This window comes from Tursiops truncatus, chromosome 1, assembly GCF_011762595.2.
Source record: "Tursiops truncatus isolate mTurTru1 chromosome 1, mTurTru1.mat.Y, whole genome shotgun sequence".
NCBI lineage: Eukaryota > Metazoa > Chordata > Mammalia > Artiodactyla > Delphinidae > Tursiops > Tursiops truncatus.
In genome coordinates, this window is record NC_047034.1 from 106,010,350 (window position 1) to 106,030,154 (window position 19,805).

Genomic DNA, 19,805 nt, shown 5'->3' on the forward strand with positions numbered 1-19,805 from the left:
TTACAAGGGACTGGGGAAACCAAATGGGCTACTCTTTGGGTGGCAAAAACACTTCTATATTCCAATTACAAGGTAGTTATTGGTATTCCGTGATTATCAAAAATGTTTTCTCTAAACTGAGTTTAAAGCTCCAGCACAGTTTCTTATTTTAGACCTCTCCTAAACAAGTAATGGGCAAAGAATGTAGAGCTCGGTAGAGTTCCAACAGAATAGGCTATATCTAAGTTTATATGATATTGCTGAAGAAAAAGCATTTCATAATACAAATTTCCATTTATAATGTAATTACTGAATTTGTGGGTAAGAAAATACTAGATTGAAGAGTTCTTTAGCTAGTTTTGTAATTCTGGGCAAATTAATTCACATCTTTGGGATTATTTCAGCTATAAAATAAGAAGGCTGGTTTCTTTATGATTTCTTTCACTTCTAAGATTTAATTATTCTTACAAGATTGAAATCTCTACATAGACAGTCTCCAATTGAAACCCCTAAGGTAAGTCCCAGATGTTGAAAGTAATGCATTAAAACAAGCTCTATAAGTACACTGAATATCAGAAGCATTGTACACAACTTTTAAGATTAGAAATTTGTGGTTCCTGGTCAGATTTATGTACTTCCTTAAGCAAATTTAATTTTACTTATATCTGTTTTTTCTTGGCTAATCATACAGGTTCTTCTAAAATTTCTGTGGTGCTAGATACATCATTCTACGTATACCACTCGTTATCTTTGCAAATGAAGAAATTAAGGATTTAGACATTAAATAACTAGCTCAAAATATCCTCTCTGCAAAGACAAAACTATTAGATCAAATGTGTCTTATACAATTTGTTAAGTAAAAAGGTTTAGAAAGAATGTATATATGAATGGATGGACATTGATACAAATATAGAATTTTTTTTCTGGAAGGACATAACAACAAAAAACTTAGTAATGCTACCTTTAGGGAGTGGGCCTAGAGTGGATAGAGGTCATTTTTCTATTTTTACTTTCTGTACCATTGAAAAATTTCCAACATGAACATCTGTTAATTCTACTGTTTAAAAATTATGCTCTTAGGTTAGACTTATAGGTTGTATTTTCCTTTCATTTTCTATACTGGAGAAAAAAAAAAAAAGTAATGTTTGGCTTTTTAAATTTTCTTCTTTTTTAAACAAAATGCCTGGTAGTGTAGTTGTTAATTCAGTTGCTTAGAGCTCAAAGAACAAAGGTCATAGGTTTGATTAACTATATTTGCAAAAAATAAAAATATCCCTTGGTCACAGAATGCATTTTTAACTTTAAAAAGTCATCTGGCAAACTCGTGCTGCTGATCTCAAGGATGAATCAGGTAAGAGCATATGGTTGACTCAATACAAAACATAAATACTGGAAAATAACTTTAAGTAATGTCTTAGTGACAGGTAAGAGAGTAGACAGAGAATTACTCATCTCTAAGTAAACGTTTTAATTTTCATATTCATCAACTCACTGCACCTTCTGAATAGAATATAAATAAGACCTTAACTGTAGGAGAAAATACAGTCCCTGTACTTTCAAAAAAGTTAAAGACTATACATGTCACAAATCTTATTATTTTTAAAATAATACATTTCTTATTAGTATACTATATAAACATCAAATAAAATACCTGTAACATCTTCTGGATCTGATACAACAATATGTGCATTTAGTTCCTGTAGCTTGTGATGCAATTCGTCTAATTTTTTATTTGATTTTTTCAAAATGTTGTCCACATAAGCCAAACTTTTTTTATCTGTTGTGACTTTCCTCAGATTTTCAGCTCCTTCTTTGATTTTCAGTTCTTTTCTTATTTCTCTCTTAATTCGATCCTTGATATCATCCAATTTCTGTTGCACCATTGTATCTGAAAAGTCTAATTTTTGAACAGCACTCACATTCTCAGAAAAGGGAAGACTTCGGGAATCTCCCTACAGAAGAAAAATAAACACACAAATGTGGGAGTTTAGGAAAGTTAGCTGCTCAGTAAAATAGGCCATATAAGAATACAACTGTACTTAAAGCAATTCTTCAAAAACTCTGCCCACTCACTAAATAGCATTACCTGACAATTTTATATTAAAATAAACACATCTATACACAAAGACAACTTTGGACTGTATAAACAGACAATGAATTTTTGATATTCCGTGAACCCAAGTTAGATTCCAAAACCTACACTGTGAATCTTGAGCAAGTTATTCAACCTTTCAAATGCTCAATCTAATCGTGTAAAATCTAAATAATAATATTAGGCACTTTTCAGAGATAATGTGGTAATTCAAAATATTGTATGTAAAGCTCCAAATATAATTCTTGGCCCACTATAGTCACTTAATAAGTGAAGATGATTATTAAATTCCATAGGTGAGATAAAATTCTATTTTATCTTCTATAAGAAACCTCTTAAAAATAAACTAATATTGGCAAAAATAAAATAAAATTATATCCTTATAACCACTTTTTAGTTAAGCAATTAAATGCATTAGGGCTTGGGAAGACTAATTTCAGAATTCTATTCATATATTTCATGACTATCTATCCCAATTGATAATTTGGTTGACTGACTACATAAACATCACTACTAAAAAATGTCTAAATTATGTCCTACTGACAGAAGCTAAGAGAGTACACAGTATCAGTTATTCAACTTAAAATGAAAATCAAATCAGGTAAGTACATCTAATCTACATTTAAAACAGGCAAAGTTATGTTCTGGCTATTTGTATATCATTCACTATTTTAAACTCCATTACTACAATACTATTGGTTTTACATTTTTAATTTCTGAAACACAAGAAACTAGAGTTAACTTTTGCTTTTGGGAAGAGGAATCGAGCTTGTGAAGGACACAGAAAAGAGATTTATATTTCACTGTGCACCCTTTATGTATCTTTTGAACCACAGACCTAAGTAATTATAAGATTTTCTTTGACTTCTTTGGGAATTCATCACACCCATAAAATAAGTTCTATTTAAATACTTGGTGCAAATACTCTTTACGTCTAATTCTTCACCTCTGAAAAACATGTATTTTGCAAAACAGTGAGACAATGGATGGGAAGATACAGGATTTAGTCTTGGCATTGGTACCAATGTACCTGGTGCCAACAGGCATACTATGCAAAAAATGAAGTAGTTGATGCATAAATTTGTTCTTAACCTTTTTAGGGCCAACAACCCCTTTGAAATTGACAAAAAAAGAGTAGAACAAAGAAAATTCATGTTTGTATGTACTATTGTATGTACTATTTCCAGGTACCACAGATCTTAGATTCAAAATTCCTGAAACTGGTGATCTACATCTATTGGCCTTAAATTTCTGATTCTTATCTATACGAACATAGAATGATCTCTCCTATCTGGGCCAAAATAATGTCGAGGCTTTTCACTATTTATAATGGACTATAAGTCATATCAATCCATTTATTCGGTTTCCAAAGTTTATAAATCCACCTTTGTCTGGTTATCAAAAACATATGACTATTGTCAAAAGATAAAATCCCAAATTTCTATTGTCTACCTTCAGGTAAAGGGAACGGAGGCAAACAATTCTTAAATGAGAAAGCTTAAGCTAAATGCATTCCTCTAGATAGTTTTATTTCTATCTTTATAAACTTAGAAAACACTACATGAATTGCTTTCACAAATCTGTACTTTAATATTAGGTACTAAGCCAGAACGTTAAGTGTCTCAGTAATTTTTTCTTTATGATGCATAGGCTAAAAGAAATACCTAACAATTCCATTTATTAAGTAGTAAGGTCCAAATAACTTAATCAATACTTATAACAACTTAGTAGCTGTTTGAAATAATACAAATTGAAAGAAAATTACATTTGTATTTCATTCTTTAATAGCCACAGTTACTTATTAATGGGATATATGTCTGCTATTGGGTACTTCACAATTTCTCAAAACTTGAAATCAGTTGCACATTCCCACCTTCATCCTATACGGCCAGTACAAAGGGGTTGTAGAATATCCTTAATATTGAAACTTTACTAACTCTAGTTAGTCCACATGGTATCCAACAAATGGTGTCACTGTGTTTCCCTGAAATTTTTAAAATATACTGCAGCACCCTGAGAGCTTGCTGAGGCACTCCAGAGAGCCTTGTTGCAGAGTTTGACAATCATGGTACTAATATTTAAAGGCTGTTAAAAACAAAACAAACAAAAACAACCACCAAAAAAACACTGTTACCCTTGGCTACTTCAACTTCCACTTTCCAACTTGCTCCCTAAATGCCACTCATATCAAATTACAGAAATTTACTGCCAGAGACAATCTCTTTTGGCTCAGCTACTACGCATGCTGCACCTTTCGGATGCATCATGGGATGCATCATTTTCCCTTCTTTCTTCAACTATCTCTTCCTAGTCTTTCTTTTCTTAGTTAACTTTTACTTTGTTTCAAAGTTTACCATAATTTTTTCCCCAGGAAAGAATTTCCTGCCTATGCCCTCTCTTAGAATTTAGATTAAATGCCTCTCTCCTGTGTGTTCTGATAATGTGGATTTTATTTAAACAAGTATTCCTTTCCTTATCTGACAACTCCAAAGACTGTGAGCAATTTGAGGGCAGAGTGGTTCTGTTTTATTTTCTTAATGATTTGATTACATTATTTAATATTCTTATTTCAGAATTCAGGAAAGTCTATCACTGCTAAGGAAGTCATGATTTCCTCTTTCTGGTAAAGAGAACTCATACTCCAGGAAGCTCTAAGGCAAAACTGATATTCAATCATGGCAACTATACTGGCTAAAATTAGATATTAGATATAAATCGTATATGGTTAGCATGTTTGCTTCCTCTTCCTAAAAGGCCTGAATTTCTAGTAACCATATTTTTACTCCCATCTTTTGTTGTGACATGGCTCAAATACCTTTTGGAAAGGAGCAGGAGATACATACACCATAATCAATAACTTAAGATAAACTATGCCCCCTGACAGCAGATAGGAAAGGTTACAGTACTTTCTATTACTCTTTTCCTAAAAATTTTAGTTGCAATAAACTGTGCAAGTTATTGGAAAATATAATTTTCTTGCATTTGGAACAACTGAAATGAGATATTCCATCTATTAAATTATGTCTCTACCCTTAAAAAAAAAGAGCAATTATATCATAAATGGAATCAGTACTAGGCAATGTAATAATATTCTTGACACAGTAAAATAAATCAGCCTCAGGAAAAAAAAAAATAGCTATTTAAGCAGTGAAAATCTTCAGCGATAATCTCTGTCTCAGTAGGTTCTCTTAGAGGCAGTAGTAACATTATAGTAATTTATGTTTATAAGCTTTACCCTTTCATCCACCATTCCACTCTTTGTACTCTATAGTTCACACCTCCCCCAAAAGTAAACAGTAGATACCTTTTCTCATGTTTTCAAAACCAAGCAAAGTAAGATCCAACCTCTAATCACAAACTCCCTTTTAAATTCATTAATATGCTCAGAAAGAAAGAAAAAAAGAAAGGAAAAAAACACAAAAGTAATCCTAAACATAAAACTAAACTCCTAGTAGTATTCATGATTCTCTACCAATCATATATACATAAAAGAAACCCCATTAATTCTCAAACCTTTTGTCACTGAAATCAACAAGCTTAGTTAGCCACTCCATTCTAGTCAAATTAATCTAACACTTTGCTGTTATATTCTCTTACCCATCCATGTCTTTCTTTCTTATACCCTATTCCTTTCACTATCAATCGAAATCCACCATCATGTTTAAAAATATTTCAACTCTTTCATGATTAATCCTACCTATTTTTAATGTATTTTATATCATCTATATCCTTAATGCAGCCTTTCAAATCAGATGGGCCAAATCCAAAAACAAGGAAACCATTAGTGAAATTAATACACTCAGGATTTATAGTAGTACCATCGAAATGATTTTTAGGTTAAGTAGATTTCGAGCAGCTAAATAAATAAAAGAAGGAATAGAGACTTCAATGAGTAAGAAACAAAGAGTAAAAATTAGATGGAGTTCAAAGGAACCAAAATAAATTAAAAACTCAGTGGACAGGTTAAAATAGCAGATTAGACCAAGCTAATGAATTAGTATCCTGGCAGATAGATAACTTGAGGGAATTACTCTGAATTCATCATACAGCAATATGAGAAATTTAAAGGCATGTAAGACAGAATGAGAGGATCCAAGATCCTCGCAGTAAGAGTTCCAGAATAACAGAATAAAGACAATGGGGGAGAAGCGCTACATGAAGAGATAAATGGATGAGAATATTCCAGAGTTGAAGCATGATATATCCTTAGACTGGAAGGTCATACCAAGTTGCAAATAAGATAAATGAAAATAACGCAGCAACTACAAAGTAAATAGAGAGAAAAAGCGTTTTTATCTACAAATGAATGATCATTAGATCAACAGAAAACTATTCTTAATAACAACAGAGGCTCCAAACTAGCAAACTTCTACAGGATTTTCAGCCTTTATCTTCATATATTGCTAAGGCTTTCTCCAGAATTAAAAAAAAATTAAAAACCAGCTGCTTCAAATGTTAACATTCTTGGGGAAATGACAGATGAACTAACCCAGTGCCCATGTTACACTTACATCATTCCCCTGCTTACTCTCCTGTGTATGTTCACTTCTATTGAAGAAAAAAAACTTGTGCTATGGAAGAAGAGACTGTACCATTTTTACCTCTTAAATTGACAAAGAGTTTTCTAATCATAATGTTGGCAAGAATCCAGATGTAAGCTGTAAAACTTTATAAGTTGGAACTATATAACAAGAATCTTTAAAATAGTGATTCCCTTTGGCCCAGTAATTCTAATTCTAGAAATGTAAACTAATAAGATAATTAGGAATTATTAACTATATAGAATGGTAAATACAATAATTTTTAAAATAATATATGCTGGGCACAGACAGACTCCCTTACAAAACTTACAAGTAGCAGGGCTTTAAACCAACTTATAGAAAAGAGAAAGTTCAGGATATAAGTGTCATAACAAAAGAATTTCAAACAGTCTAGGGAATAAGGAAAGGTTTCTTTTATTTATACTCTTTATTATTCCTCAGCAGTATGTCCAGCTCAATGTACTGCTACTATGTACACAGTTTTATTTCAAATTATGTTTAAAATAAGAATGGACAAAAAGAGACTGGGAGGAAAGAGATTAAAATATTAACAATAATTATCTCTGGGTAAAAAAATCTAAGAAGATTTTCATTTTGTTCTTCCAAGTTTTCCATATTTTCTCAAATTTTTTTTTAGCAATTAATATATACTGCCTGTCTAATAGGAGGGAATTACATTTTTTAAAGACATCAAAAGTAACTTTCACTTTATTTCAATTTTGGTAAATGCAAAAGCTTATAATGATACTTTACACTCTACAGTATATTTGCTATTATTTAACTACGTTATTTTGAGTCAATACAGTTCCACTGCAAAGGATGAGACTACACATTCCACTCATTATAACTAGACCACATCATATGCCAGTCAAGTATTCCAAGTATGAAAATGTGTTAATATGTATTTGATAAATACAACTATTTTTATTTTATGAAATAACAAAATTCTGATCTGTAGAATAAAATATAAACTGACATTTTCTATTTACTACATTTCAACAAACTCACAGTGAAGTTAAGAAAAACACTAAAATAAGAACAGGATCAGATTCAAAGAACAAAATGAAGAAAAAAGTCTGTCACTTATGACCAAGTACTTCATTTAGGGAGAGACAGGAAAGGATGTTTACTTCTCACTGGCCAAGTTCCCAGAGAAGAAGTGAAAAAGCTGTTACTTTCTTTATATTATAGAAATATAAAACAGTCTGACCTGATAGATGCCAAGAAATGTTAGAGCACCCATAAAAACTCAGTGGGTACAATGATTCATATACTGTTTAGCTAGAAGGAATTTCAAAGATCATGTATTGTAACTCCCTTGATTTTAGTTTTGAAGAAAGCAGGTTCAAAGCAGCTATGCAACTTGCCTAAGGTCACAAAGAAAAGTCAGTGAACTGGCTGGGTTTAGCATACTAGTCTCCTGACTCCTAGTTTGGCGCTCTTTTACTCCATACCACCTTCTTATCCACTTCCCTTTATTTGAACTATACCCTGACCTAACTGATTTGCATTAATTAAGGGATATTATGTGCCTTAATTCAGGGGTACTGGCAGGACATATTTCCTCTTATTCTCTCATATCACCCTAATCCAACCTTCTGTGTCTAAGGGGAGAATGCTCTCACCAGAAAGCAAGAAACCAGTTCTTACACCAGCTCTCTGTCACTAGCTATGCAACCCAAGCATGTTATTCCATCTCTGTACCTGTTCACCCATCTGCAAAATTATGTTTGGTTCTCCCACCTTTTAGTTCCTTTAAAACTTCTTTATTCAAAATATTCACTGAATGCTAGGTAATGGAAATGACACAATCCTGCTTTCTTTCATGTATTCAATTTACTAAAGAAGACAGACATGAAAACCAAACAAAATCTGAAGCAGTAAAGCTTTAAACAAATGTAGGCTATATTGTGTGTGTGTGTGTGTGTGTGTGTGTGTGTGTGTGTGTGTGTGTGTGTGTGTGTGTGTGTGTTTGTGTGTGTGTCTTAACAGAAAGCTCAGTTAGAATGTAGTATGATGGAAAGAACTAAGTATTTGGAGTCAGACTGGCCATGTATAAATTCTGATACTGCAACCATGCTAAAGCTTTAATTTCTTTTTTCTGTAAAATGGAATTATTACAACTACCTTGACTGTATTATTTCTAAGTCTCATAATGGCTGTGCTAGGAATAAGAAGTATGCTTTCATAGCAATAGTATATTTCCTAGCACATAGTACTGAGAGATAGTGCTGGGTGCCTACATAATATTCAGCCTCCCCCTTTTCCTCACTAAGGAAATTTCCATTTTGGTAGATGCAACAAAGTGCTGAGATAAAATTCTCACTTCACCAGACTCCCTTGCAGCTAGAGGTAGTTACATGACAATTCCTGGCAAAGGGAAGCCCAGGATTTTGGGGAAAGCTTCCAATTTTCCCTTTCTTTTTGCCTAGAATGCAGACCCAAAGCCTAAAGGTGTAACAGGCAAATAGAACAGAACAAGGATGACAAAGCAGTGTGGAAGAGCCTAGGACCCCAATGGCTTTACTGAACTGCTACACAAGTCCTAGACTGCCTACTTTGGACTTCTTGTCTCAGATGAACTATAAATCCCTCTCTCACTAAGGATCATATAGGGCCTTGTAGGCGAATATAAAGACTGGCTTTTATTCTGAATGAAATGGTGTAGGGCTTAGGGAGAGAAGTAATGTTGTATGACCTCCTGTGTTAACAGATTTGAGGGGGCAGGGAAAACTGCTATGAAGCTATGGTAGATTGTTACTAAATGGACTCAAATGAATCTTGCTTTCCTACATTCATATCATCATGTAGCCTCCTTCCACACTGACTCAAAGCTAGCCTTCTGACTTACTCTAATAGTGTAATGGAAGTGACATTCTGATGATGGGCAGGGAGCTTCAAGAAGACGCCTCAAGAGGACTCATAGCTTCTGTCTTCCTTCTTGAAAACTCAACTACTATTTAAAGAAGTCCAGATTATTCTGCTAGAGAGAGAGGACCCTGGAGGATGAGAGAGGCCATGTGGAGAGAGGCCATGTGGAAGAGAACCAAAGTACTCCAGCTGTCTCATCCATTCCAGCTGAGGCAACAGACCTGTGAGGAAGGCCACAGTGGACATTCCAGTCCAGTTTAGCCACCAGCTGAATGCAGCTGCATAAGTGAGCACAGGCAAGACTAGCAGAAGAAACACCTCTTATACCCACAGAATTCTGAGATGAGTTTATTACACTACCAGAGACATATGATACAGAGGCTACTGCAGCAATCCAGGCAAGATAGCTCTTAGAGCCATAATGATAGCTCTAAGCAGTCTCTTCAATTTTGATTATTAACTACTTTTTGTTGACTCTCAATAGATAAAGGGATGGGGGCGTTAATAACATCATTATGTTAAAAAAGAAAAAACAATTTTCCTTCTTTCCCACTTTATACCTCTCCATCCCAACACTTTGAGAAGATGTAGATAGAGAAAATCAGTAAGGACACAGGTTGAGCATCTAAATCCTTAAATCTTTAAACATGCTTAAAGCAAACATACCCTCATGCCCCTAAACTCATTAGTCATAGTGCCAACTAATTCATTTTTTGCTTAAGTTGGTCTGACTTAAGTTTTCCCTTACCACAAATAAGAGTCCCAAATAATATTGATAGGTATATCTCCCTGCTCTGAAACATGAATTTTTTTTTTTTTTCTTCAGTACGCGGGCCTCTCACTGTTGTGGCCTCTCCCGTTGCGGAGCACAGGCTCCGGACACGCAGGCTCAGCGGCCATGGCTCACGGGCCCAGCCGCTCCGCGGCATGTGGGATCTTCCCGGACCGGGGCACAAACCCGTGTCCCCTGCATTGGCAGGCAGACTCTCAACCACTGCGCCACCAGGGAAGCCCCGAAACATTAAATTTTATCTCTGTAATATAGTAATGATACCTGCAATTCCAGATCTATATATATATGATTTTTTTCCAATATCAAGACCAATGTTCCCCTATAAGTGTTTGTGTTCTCTACCACTCTAATCTCATTTTATACCACAGAACTGAATTTAGGGTCACATTTCCACCCTTGTTCCAAAGGATGCCACTAGTAATTTTTCATCTTATTTTGCATACTCTTCTCCCCTGAGCTTCTGGGAATTTTTTTTAAATAAATTTATTTATTTTTGGCTGTGTTGGGTCTTCGTTGCTGTGAGTGGGCTTTCTCTAGTTGTGGTGAGCAGGGGCTACTCTTCTTTGCAGTGCGCGGGCTTCTCTTCATTGCAGTGTGAGGGCTTCTCCTCGCGGTGGCTTCTCTTGTTGTGGAGCACGGGCTCTAGGCACGCTGGTTTCAGCAGTTGTGGCTCGCGGGCTCTAGAGCACAGGCTCAGTAGTTGTAACACAGGGGCTTAGTTGCTCCGCGGCAGGTGGGATCTTCCCAGACCAGAGCTCGAACCCGTGTCCCCTGCACTGGCGGGCAGACTCTTAACCACTGCGCCACCAGGGAAGCCCTGGGAAATATTTCTTATCTCACTCAAACCATGTGTTTCTAGTGAGGTCTTCAATGCTCTTACATGATCCTATAGATCTGTGGCCACAGTTGAATGATCTAAGGATGGACACCTCACTAAATTAAACCAGAGTTGTCCCACATCCTGGCCAAACATGATTGATCCATTCATCCTGCAAATATTTACTGAATACCTATTATATGTGCTAGATGCTCTACTCAACACTGGACATACAGTGGTTTAAAAAAAAGACATCCGTATCTACATTAAGCTAAACATGAGTTCATAATGATGCAGAAAAAGCATTTGACAAAATTCAATATGCATTCATAATTAGAAACTCTCAGTAAACTAGAAATAGAGACCTTCCTCAATTTGATGAAGAACATCTACAACAAACTTACAACTACCATTATATGTAGTGCTGAACGACTAAATTCTTTCCCCTAAGATCAGGATCAAGACAAGGATGTCTACTCTCAGCACTCTTATCCAACACAGTACTGGGCATCCAAATCACTTCAGTAAGACAATAAAAGGCATACGGATTGAAAAGGAAGCGATAAAACTGTCCTGTCCCTATTAGAAGATAACATGGTCATCTACATAGAAAATCCCAAGAAATTTACCAGAAACTTCTAGAATAAAAGAGTTCAGTACTATCACAGGATACAAGAACACTCAAAAATCAATCATACTTCTGTGTACTGACAATGACCATGTGGACACCAAAGTCAAAAACACAATACCATCTAATAATTTTTGCTTAGATGCTCCTGTGAGATGATCCACAGTACGCATGCACATACCCTATCATATTGCTTAGAACAACTTAGTTTGTCTTCCCTGCTTGACAATAAGACAAGCCCTCTCTAAGTACAGAGGCATTATCTGTCTTGTTCATTACTGTGTCCCCAGCATAGTATCTGGTACATCATAGGTAATTAATAAATACTTTTAAGGGAATTTAAAAAAAAGAAGTATATGCTTCAAGTTTCCTAAGTAGAATAGCAATCCCCCATATCCAAACCCAAAACTCTACCCTCCCCCACCAAAAGCTCTAGTTATAGAAAAAGTTTCAGGCAAAAAGAAAAGGAAGGTATTGAAACACACAAACAGCTGGAGTCAAAAATCAAGAAAATCCTCACATTTATAATATGGAAAGGGCTTTCAGACACAAGTCTTTGTTCTTTTCAATTAAGTCATATATATTCAAGCACAAAAAAAAATATACAGCGATTAAAATCTGAATTTTGTTAGTAACTGTTCTTTTAATGACTTAGGTTAATTTTCCTTTGTTACTTTTTTCCTTTATTTATTCAAATTCTTAGAACCTTTTAGGTTTCATTATCAAGTGATAGACATTAGAGCTATGAAAAACTAGTATAGTGTAATCACCATTCCACTGATCAATTTTACCAATTTTCCAACAGTGGTTCTCAAAATCTTTTTGTTTATGTGGACTGGGGTGAAGGTGGTGGGGGGTGGGGCACAGATTACAGATCTACTCTGGGATCCAGATGGAAGCAATGGACTCTCAGAAAATTCTATGTGTGCAACACACACACACACACACACACACACACACAGTGGCAGGAGGTTAAGGGGTTCACAGATCCCTAAGCCCATCCAAGCACACCAAGTTCAGAACCTATGTAGGTCTAGCCTTTTGTCAACCAGTTCCAGCTATTAGCTATTTCTTAGGAACCTAATATGCAAAAAAGACTTTTAAGGAAAATATACCATATTCGCAAAAAAGGCATACAATAAGACCTTGATTAACTGATTTCCCAGAATACCTCCTTTATATAAAATTAACCATGTTAAAAATTTAAACAACTTCAAAAATTATATTAAGCAGAGCTCCAGATGACCAGAGAAACAAATCCTTCTCAGTGCCTAGATTCTATTTGTTCTCACATTTCTGAAGGTAAAACAGTTGATCTTCGTTCTGAACCTCCCCCATTCCTGAGCTTCCCAGGAGATAAAACATACAAACCCTGTTTTGTGTCCACAGTCCTAACAGTATAAGAAATAATGATAATAGTTTCAAACACCTATTACTGACCATTATACTTTAACTGAAACTCTTAAAAACAAAGGGTAAAAAAAAAATTTTTAAGGGCTATTTACACATTATATTTTTCTTTCATCTCTAAATGTGAACCACAAGTCATTTCCCCTAGCCAGAGCTTCTGTTAGGGACTTCACCACCTCCTAGGATCATTTTGGAAATATTTGGAAATTCTGGTTGTGAAGATGACAATAGGATAGAGACAGACGATAGGCAGGGAAGTGACCAGGCAGAGCCAGATACTATGAAATAGAAAGCCAAAAAACTCCAATAAAATAATAACACCTACAAGCACATCAGAACAATCAAGATCAATCAAGATTTTGTCTCAAAGGAATATAAAATGATTAAATTAGTAAAATATAAAAATCTTTGTCACAGTATCTGACATTTCTCATTTAGTCAATTATTACCATTATGACTAAAAACAGTCAAAAAGTGGGCAAAGGATAGTAGGATATCAAAATGAAGAAAATATGGGACAAAAATTAATTTTTATTTGTCATGCTTAATTTAGAACAGATCTATCACACAAAAACTCCAATGTGCTAAAGTGTTAAATATTTTTTAGAATGACTAAGCATAAATGAAATAGATAACATGTAGCATATCTACTTCAAGCACAGTGTTAAGAATTTGGGAGCTTAAGAATAAAGAGATATTAAGAGAAAAAAGACTGCAAAGGAAAAGCCCAGAGATGCTCTTGTTGTTTGAAAGTATACAATAAAAGACAACCAAACTAAGACTTTAAACAGACAGACAGACGGACAGACAAATATGGAGAGAAAAAGGGAGGGAGGGAGGGAGGGAAAAAGGGAAGGAGGGAATCAGACTGGGGCTCTCATTAAATGCTTTATTTCACTGATTAGGACGAAGAAATAGAGAACAAGTTGTCAGTTTCTCAGAGCTGGGCCTGGGAACACAGCAATGAAACTATACAGAATACAAAAGAAGGTCCTCGAGGAAGTAAAACTAATTAGTCAATGCAAGATAAGTAACAGCTATTTACAAACAGAAACAATAAGAGAGCCAAGAGACTTCGTTGAAACAAGTTAAAAATTAGTGAGTGATAAAGTGTTTTAGTGGCAAATTGATAGAGATGTGGTACATGAAAGAAAACAAGAGCAACCTTCCGACTGTCCTTCATATTGGCCTTCATGTCTGCTGATGACACAAGGAAAAGAGGGTTTCAGAGCTAGAGATTTCATCAAGAAACAACTTCTGGTGAGGAAATGATTTATAAATATACCAGATATGGTATAGTAGTTGGGGGTGGAGGGATGGGAAAGGAAAGAAATGTCAGAGAGAGGTATCCAGAAAGCTTCATTCGACTGCATTGGTAATGTGTATTTCTTTAAATCGGTAGTGAATACAATGGTGTTTTATTACTCCCTATGTACCTTTTGGTATGCCTATAACATTTTGTTAAAAAATGAGGAAGGAATGATACAAGAAACTAAAGGAGAGCACTATCTAACAGTAAAGATACTGGATTTCATTGCTGAGAAAGTAGTTTCGGAAGGCCACAGAATTCTAATGTAGGATAGTCCCCTGTCTGGAATTTTGAAGGTAATGGCCTCCCAACCTCTTAAAATTGTTCTACTCTGAGAGTACATTTTCTTAAAAACATGATAAGAATTTTTAAGTTTAAATGCCATGTTACTGGGTATATTTCAATACATAAGAAACATTAAATATATATTTAAATTTGTGACCAATGTAATACATAAACTTCTTTTATAATTCTTAAAAATGAAGTTTCTTAGCTATTACTTAACTACATTTTTAGTATTATCTCACTGATTTTTTCTCATATTATAAAGCTGGTGTCCACAAATATTAATATATCAGATAAAACAATTAAAATGGCACAAATGTATTACGAGTCAAGTTCGTGTCTTAAATGGATTCTGAATAACAGCCTTAATTTAAAATATTTATACTTTATGGTATATTATTTTAATAACACTGTTTTTAATAATTCATAACAAACCCTGGTTATTACCCATCTGAAGGAATCATACACATTACATTCTTAGCAATTCAGAATATGGAGTGCTTAGTTCTCTTAATTTTATAGTAGTATATAATAATCATAATTGCAACCATGTTCCTCCTACAAAAGTCATATTCCATGAGGTACTACAAAAACATACATGGGAAGAAGTAGCAGTAGCCAACAGTAGTCTGTTCAGATATAAACCATAATTTGGGTCTTGACAGGTAGGAACTCTCATATACCTTCTGTCCTACAACTTAGCATACAAGTTCGTGTTTTAAAATCTGTTTCATTCAGCAACAATTTATTAAATGTCTACTATGTGTAAAGTTCTATTCTAGACACTGATGATACAAAGATGATCAAGCCAATCTTCCTATAAAGTAGTGGCTCAGATCTAAGTTCACAGAAGCGTTATCTACTTTAATATACCTTTTTTAAAAACTTTAGTCATGTTATCTTAAAAAGCATAATTTTAAGCCACTAAAGTATATGTAAAACAGAAATAACTTTTTAAACCAATAATGTGTCACAAAAGTTTACTCATCTTAGCAATAGAATTATGAAGGCACAGGAAAAAGAAGTAGGTTAAAAATAATTTCTCCACATTGTATCCATTTTCTTACCAGGCCTACACATATATAAATATACCAAGTATAATAATTTTATAAACCAACCAAATCATAAATATGTTTATATTAGAACTGTAGAAAATTACATAAAACACAGTTCCTTCCTCCCCAAATTTTGATTACCTTCCTCAAACCTCCTTTTAATCCAACAGGTTTGAAATTATGGAGATTTCATCTCTCTACTTCTTAAGCAATAAAAATGATCACATTTCTATCTACAATTGTAGTGTTTTATAAGCATTCTAGAAGTATATACATTTTATTAAAATGCCTTGTATATCCAAAGTAATAACTTAAACATCTATGATTTAATCACTTCATTAATATGGAAATCATTGTTTCAGCTCAATCATATCTCCTATTTAATATTACTAAAATTATTATTGGTAAAAATGACATCTCAATTAAAAAATGTAGTTAAAAATCATACCTATGTTAATAGCATGTGCAAATCTCAGGCTCTCACATGCTTCCAACACAGAAACACTTTTCACAACCAAAACTATCCATAATGATTAAGCAAAGGTAGGATATTAAAGGCAACAGAGAGAGAGAGAGAGATTATGAATAAGAAAACCGAAATTCTAGTCATGGTTCTGTCACTGATTTGCTATAAGACCCATGGCAAATTCTTAAACTGTGTTTCAATCTTTTTTTTCTAAAACAGTCATTTAGCTCTAATTTTAACTCAAACTTTACATTATATCCATTATGAATCCTATAAACAACTTTTGCTGTCATGATGATTTGGGATTGTATGCTTCCTTTTTCCCCCATTCATTATTTAAGTTTAGTAGTAAGTCCCAATATCCCTGTATAATTACTTAACGTGTATCTTCCCTTCCACAATTTAAGTTCCCTGAGAGAAGGAAGTATATTTGATCACTATTAAACATTTTGAACCTTATTTTATAACCAGGCCCCAGAATAATGCTTCGAATACAGAAAGTGCTCAGTCAATATTTGTTGAATGGAGAAATGGCTGCTCAAAGTTGACATACTGAGTGAGAAGTAATACCTGAGAGAAAAAGAAGAAGAAGAAAAAAAAAAGAATCATACTAACCACTAAAGTCATCTGGTACAGGAATAAGGAGTACTACATATTTCAAGAAAGAGTCAAACTTTCTATGTATGTTATGTAAATCAGGCAGCAAAATGTGACATACACTACATAAATGTAATTTCTAAAAACAATGTTAAAAATCAGTGCTTCATATGTTTAAAGGGTTAAGAATACTTTATTTGGAAAATATACTTCATTCCCCATTGATGAGACATTAAAATATGACTGAATACATAATAAAAGAAAACTACATTTTAATCACAATTTAAAATTGGTAATTTTGAAGTATGACTTGATATCGTATCACAACACATTCGGTCACATTCTCCAAAGTGAAGAACCAACTTTTCCGCTGGTATAAGGAGCACCCCAAAGGAAGATAAATAGTCACAATAAGACTTCAAGCTATCTTATTCTTTACTACCAAATAGAACAGAGTTTATAAAATGACATGTTCCATTATGGGTGGGGTTAGATAACAAAAACCTACAGAGAACCAGTCAATAGCCGTAACTAGTTTCCTTTTATCTATTCACATTAACACAAGAACTACAGGTTAGACAGGCTGAACCACAAAAACATAGAGGATAACAGGTAGGCTATAACTGAAGATCTACAGAATTTCACTAAGGCATTATGTATAAAGGAAACACTTAATAACAATAATAATAATTTGAGATTCCCCTCCCCCACTCCAGGTTGTCAATCAGCATTAGTGTTACTCATGCTACTGAATGTAACGAAATGGCAATAACTTTTGTTCCCATATACTGTCCAATAAGCTGGATTTCCTTCAAATATACAAAACAAGTAAAAATGCATCAAAAGAAAAATATAAGAACAATTATTGACCCAAGTACTGTAGTAATTCAAATGTAAATTATTCATGGATTACTTCTGCCATTATCTAGAGCACTCTGGGGTAAACAAATGTGAAATGTTAGAGTCGCTTTCCCTCAATATTTTGGTTAAAAAAATACAACCAGGTAGAATTCAGAATGGGCAATAAGCATATGAAAAACTACCAAACCTCTGTTAGGAGATGCAGTTAAAATAATGAGATATTTTTCATACCAAAATGAATTATTTCTCTCCCAGGCATTTACCCAAGAATGATAAAAGCATAAATCCACTAAAATACTTGCACACAAATGTTCATAGAAGCTTTATTTGTAATAATCAAAACTTGGCAACGACCCAAATATCCATGTACAGGTAGATGGATAAACAAATAGTGGTATATCCATACAATGGAATATTACTCAGCAATAAAAAGGAACAAACAATTGCTATATACAAAAGCATGGTAGAATCTCAAAAATCACTATGTGGAGTGTACGAAGTTATGTTAAAAAAAAAAGTACACACTGTAAGATCCTTTCATGTAAAACTCTAGAAAATGCAAATGAATCTATAGTGATAGAAAGCAGTTTTCTAGGCCTGGGAATTGGGGAAGAGGGTATAATGGCAAGATTACAAAGGGACCCAAAGAAACTTCAGGGAGTGATAGACATGTTCATTGTTGATTGCAGTAATGGTCTCATGAGTGTAGAGGTGTGCCAAAACTTATCAAATTGTGTATTTTAAATATGTGCAGTTTATTGAATGTCAATTAGATTTCATTAAAGAAAGGTTTTTTTTTTTTTAAAAGAGAAAGTCTTTTTAATTATCTTATTCCCTTATTGTAGACATGGTCATATTTTCCTTTTATTAAATTCAAGGTTGTTCATTAAAAATCTCTACTCAAGTTAGGATATCTTGGTTCTAGTCTCAGCTCCCTTACTTAGTGATGGCAGACAAATCACTTAACCTCTCTGGGTCTCATTTTTCTTATCTGTAAAATGAGTTTAGGCTAAATTGATATATGCCCATCTCAATATTTTATGGATCTATAGACCAGTAGCCTCAGCTTTTTATCATATTATGTTGTATGCCCATCTCACTTAATATTTTATGGATCTATAGACCAGTAGCCTCAGCTTTTTATCATATTATGTTGTATGCCCATCTCACTTAATATTTTATGGATCTATAGACTAGTAGCCTCAGCTTTTTATCATATTATGTTGTTCCAAGAATTCTATAGTAAATCAAATCACATCTGTGATGGGGGAAAATGTTTATTACAAAATTCAACAGTAAACCTCTGTAATTGTTTAAAATATTAAAATATAAACTGTATAGTGAAAAGAGTATTGGTTTAGATTTAGATAGAGCTAGTTTCAAATTCCAGTTGGGCTAACTTGCTATGTAACATGAACAAGTAATTTTATTTCTCTATGCCTATACAAGATACAATAACCAAGATATGGAAGCAACTCAAGCACCCATCAATAGATGAATGGATAAAGAAGATGAGGTGTGTGTGTGTGTGTGTGTGTGTGTGTGTGTGTGTGTGTGTGTGTGTGTGTGTATATATATATATATATATATAATGGAATATTACTCAGTCGTAAAAAATGAAATCTTGTCATTTTGACTAGATGAATGGACCTAGACGGTATTATGCTAAGTGAAATAAGACAGAGGAGAACAAATACTATGTGATTTCACCCATATGTGGAATCTAAAAATTAAAACAAATGAACAAACAACAAAATGGAAACAGAGTTATAGATACAGAAAGCAAGCAGGTGGTTGCCAGAGGGGAGGGAAAAAATAGGTGAGGGAGATTAAGAAGTACAAACTTCCAGCTGCAAAATAAATGAGTCATAGGTATGAAATGTACAATTTGGGGAGTATCGTCAATAACTATGTAATATCTTTGTATGGTGACATATCCTAACGAGACTTATTGCTGTGATCCTTTGAAATGTACAGAAATACCAAAGCACTACGTTGTGTAACAAGAACTACCATAGTGTTATAGGTCAATTATATTTTCAAAAACAAGCAAATGGGGCTTCCCTGGTGGCGCAGTGGTTGAGAGTCCGCCTGCCAATGC

At 34.0% G+C, this 19,805-nt stretch overlaps 1 protein-coding gene across 4 annotated transcripts in view; it reads right to left on the reverse strand.

Moving 5' to 3' along the window:
• Nucleotides 1–19,805, reverse strand: part of PKN2 (protein kinase N2) — a 171,422-nt gene that overhangs the window by 130,626 nt on the left and 20,991 nt on the right. For 3 of the 4 annotated variants that reach the window (XM_019919811.3, XM_019919810.3, XM_019919809.3), the window contains exon 2: nt 1,631–1,931. The exons of the other annotated variant lie outside the window; for it this stretch is intronic. In XM_019919811.3, the coding sequence (XP_019775370.2) occupies nt 1,631–1,931 (301 nt within the window). The remainder of the gene's footprint in view (nt 1–1,630; nt 1,932–19,805) is intronic. 4 annotated transcript variants of the gene reach the window in all.